At 39.2% G+C, this 4,092-nt stretch overlaps 1 protein-coding gene across 1 annotated transcript; it reads right to left on the bottom strand.

Moving 5' to 3' along the window:
* Window positions 1-526: 526 nt before the first annotated feature.
* On the bottom strand, window positions 527-1,927 carry LOC311087829 (zinc finger BED domain-containing protein 5-like; the record flags this gene model as incomplete). Its single annotated transcript, XM_084121300.1, has 1 exon — window positions 527-1,927. The coding sequence occupies one exon, from the start codon at window positions 1,925-1,927 to the stop codon at window positions 527-529; it is 1,401 nt and encodes a 466-aa protein (XP_083977426.1).
* Window positions 1,928-4,092: the final 2,165 nt, after the last annotated feature.

Here is a 4,092-nt window from a genome sequence, read left to right as displayed (position 1 = left end):
GACCCCCTACCCCTGTTCTCACCCGCCATCCTCTGTTTTCTTTCCCATCACAATGATTTTCACAGTGAAACACTATGAATGCAATATCAGTGAATGCAAGTTAAGTAATTAATATATTTTTTAATGACTGGCAACTAGAATTGCATCTGGCCATTTCATTTGATTGCTTTGAAATGGCACAACACATTACTCAATCAATCACAACAACATTGTCAATTTCAGAACAATATTCTACTGCATTCTGTGAAGTGTAAAACATCACATGTCCATTAATGTCCAATTTGAGATTAATATTTTAACAACGTCCATTTGAATGTTACTTTCTTTTGTAAAATTTACACTTTTTTAATACTAAAATGTCATTCTACTGCATTAAAATTACACAACACATGCTTCATATACAGCCAATTCTTTGGAACAACATTCTCTTTCAACACATGGAACAGTTTCAACACTGCCATCTATCTAATTTGGCTTTAACTTTTTAACACGTCCATCTGAATGTTATTTTGCTTGAATCTTTTGTTTAATGTGAAATTTGCACCTGTTTATCACAAATAAGCTTTTGCATCCTGGGGTGAAGTGTAGCAACAGCAGCAATAAGGTTCCTCTCCAAGCTGAGTCTGTTTCTCTGTTTTGTTTTTATGTGTGCCATGGCTGAAAATGTGACCTCACACAGATAGGTTGATCCAAAAGGCAGCAGTTCATACAGAGCATGTTTCCCAACATCAGGGTACTCCTTTTCAACATTGCACCAAAACTGTGTCAGTGATGTTTCTGAAAACATTATTTTCAAACCCCTATCTGAGGACAAATCAATAAGTCTTTCCTGGAGAGTAACAGGAGCGGTCTGGGTGCAGGTAGCCACAAAAGGGTTCCTTATCCAGTCAAGTGCAGAATTATGAACCTCAATGTCAGGAAAATATGATCTGAACTCAGAGGAAAGTTTGTCCAAGTGTGCCTGTACTGTCTGCAGAATGCTCACTTTTTCAGCTCTAACATTAACAAGGCACATGTCCAGCTGAGGGAAACTACTGACATCCCCATTCTGGCATTTCTGACACCAGAGCTCAATTTTCTTCATGAACCCTGAAACTCGATCATACAGGTGTAGGACAGTTGTGTCTTTACCTTGCAATTCCAAGTTCAAGTCATTCAGCCTGCTGAAAACATCTGCCAGGTAAGCTAAATATGCCAGCCAGCTGTTGTTCTTCAGCAGTGGTGCAAGTGAATGCAAGTGCTCAGAGAGAAAGTCACTGACTTGATCCCGTAACTCAAACAGTCTCTGGAGTGTTTTTCCCCTTGAGAGCCAGCGTATATCAGTGTGAAGCAATAATTTCTGGTGTTCAGAATTTGCTCCATCACATAGTTTTACAAACAGTCTGGCATTTAAAGGTCTGGATTTAATGAAGTTGATGATTTTAACAGCATCATTAAGGACTTCGTGTAATTTGGGGCACATACGTTTTGAAGCTAAAGCGTCCCTGTGAATTATGCTGTGAACTGTCTTAATGCCAGGGTTTACCTGTTTCAGGCGTGCGAGGAATCCACGGGTGCGCCCCGTCATTGATGCTGCACCGTCCGTGCAGATATGTGAGCAGCGCTGCCAGTTCAACGAGTGCTCCGTGAAAAAAGAATCCACAACATTAAAAACATCCTCGCCAGTTGTTCTGGCCAGCATTGGCTTGCAGAAAAGAATATGTTCGGTGATATTATCTGTGTCCTTGAAGCGAACAAACGCTACCAGTTGTGATTTGCCACTAACGTCAGTTGACTCATCTAATTGTAAAGCAAAATAGTCAGGCCGCTTTAATTTTTCCACCACTTGCGCAATGATATCCGCAGACATATCATCAATCCGACGGCATACAGTGTCGTTGGATAAAGGCACCGTTTTAATTTCATCAGCTGCCTTCTTGTCTAACATTGTTTCTGCTAGGATGGCAGCTGCTGGCACAATTAATTCCTCAGCAACTGAGTATGGTTTTTTCGATTTGGCTACAAGCAAAGATACCTCATATGAAGCAAGCAGGGAAGAACTGTTCATCTGTGTTGCCTCTTTTAGTGTGTCTTGACTTTTCCGAAATTTAGAAAGTTTTCTGTAGAAAAAGTCTGCCGATTTACCTACATATGAAGCATGTCTCGTTGTCAGATGTCGCTGTAAATGGGATGGTTTCATTGCGTGGTTAGACAGGACCTCACTACACAGAAAACATAATGGCTGTGGAGGCTCAGTCGTTGTTGTGGTAAACCCAAACATTTTGTAACTGTCTTGATATTGACGTGTTTTTGTTCTGTCCTTTTTAATTCGCTTTTCTGGTGGGCTGGAATTTTCTTGTCTTGTGTCAGACCCGCTGGTAGATGGCCCATCATTTTTTTTAAGCCACCTGTCCATGATTGCTGCTCTCCCCTATGTGACAGTTCTCTGACTGAAATCAATGCGCAGTAAACATACTGAGTAAAATGGCGGCAAAACTAAAAACGCACATGAGGTAATTTAAAATAATTTGTAATTTCAACCTTAATTCTGGTTTTAGTAATACTAAGCAATAAAGCTAAAAAATAAATTTAGGATATTTAAAAAATATACATTTTTAAATGGTTTTACGGACCCCCTGCAATTATGCCACGGACCACTAGGGGTCCCCGGTTGAGAAACACTGGTTTAGGGGACTGGGACGGTCATGGCAGAAGCTTCATTTTGTGCTCAGTTACCCATTTTTGTGTTGATTTTGATGTTTGTTTTGGACCGTTGTCCTGATGGAAGATCCAACCACGGCCCATTATAAGGAGGGTGGCCGCGGGTCCTTAAAAAGTCTTAAATCACTTTTCCTAAAAAAAGGCCTTAAAAAGTATTAAATTGTCTTAAAGGTAGTGTAGGTAGGATTGTTATAAAAAACTTTTTTCCAAATTTGTTTAAACTTTTTATATATATCAATGCATAATTAAAATGTAAGTACTCTGATAAAAAGAGTATAAAAATCGAGTGACTCTAGACCGTTTAATCTGTATTAAACACAGCTCATTATTTCCATTCGGGACGAAACAAAGGATTGGCTTAGGCGACTGTCACTCTCTCGCAACCATGGCAACCACCCTTTTGCCACACAGGATCTGCCCATATGCGCGCGCACCCGTTTGATTTGAGGAATTCAAGAGGCACGGAACCTAGGAATAGCAAAACAATGGCAGAGAAAGAGCAATCAAAAATTCACATTACCAGCATATGCAGTTAGCGAAGGCAAACAAGGCAAAAAAGGAAGACAGTACTAGAAAAGGTAATGAACAAAAAGTCTTTGAATAAAACGCGTGTCAATATGCGCGTTGTCTCTGGAGTGTAGTCCTCATCAGAGTCAACAATGCTTTCATCATGGAAACTCTTACATGCAGAACACCATATATGTTATGAATCTTACACGAAATTCATCTTCATCACAGTGTAAATGATGGTAATGGAAAAACGTGTATCATGCAACCTGTTTTTAAGCTTTGCCTTATAGATAACTAGCTCGTTAGAGAATCAAAAAATATATATTTTAAACTTTACCAATATCAATATGCTAGCTTGATAGTGAGTACTAAAATACATCTTATTTGTTTATCTTCATAATGATAAAGTTAGATTTTTTTTATTACATGTGATTCTGACATGATGTCACTACATGCACTGCGCTCCTTCCTCTCCGCTTGTCTCAGGTAAATAATGCGTCTTCAGCTCAGCGGTTCATGTGTTTTGGGGGCGTGGCTTTGGAAGGAGCCCAGAAGGGAGGGGGTGGAGTGAATGGAAATAATGAGCTGTCTTTAAAACAGTCGTGAGAGGTCTACAGACACTCGATTTTTATACTTTCTTTTTCAGAGTACTTACATTTTAATTATGTTTTAATATATAAATAAAGTTTAAACAAATTTGGAAAAGAAGTTTTTTATAAAAATCCTACCTACAATACCTTTAAATTCAGATTGGATAGGTCTTAAATATGTTTGTGTCACGTCACCGCGAAAATGCAGGCCAAGTTGCATTTCTTCATGGCTGTCTCTAGGACCTTCACCACTTTTTTTGACCAAGTATCAGACAGATGAGCCTGTGATTCC

Source organism: Abramis brama (assembly GCF_963993115.1).
Source record: "Abramis brama genome assembly, chromosome: 8".
Lineage (NCBI taxonomy): Eukaryota > Metazoa > Chordata > Actinopteri > Cypriniformes > Leuciscidae > Abramis > Abramis brama.
This window is presented reverse-complemented; position numbering and strand designations above follow the sequence as displayed.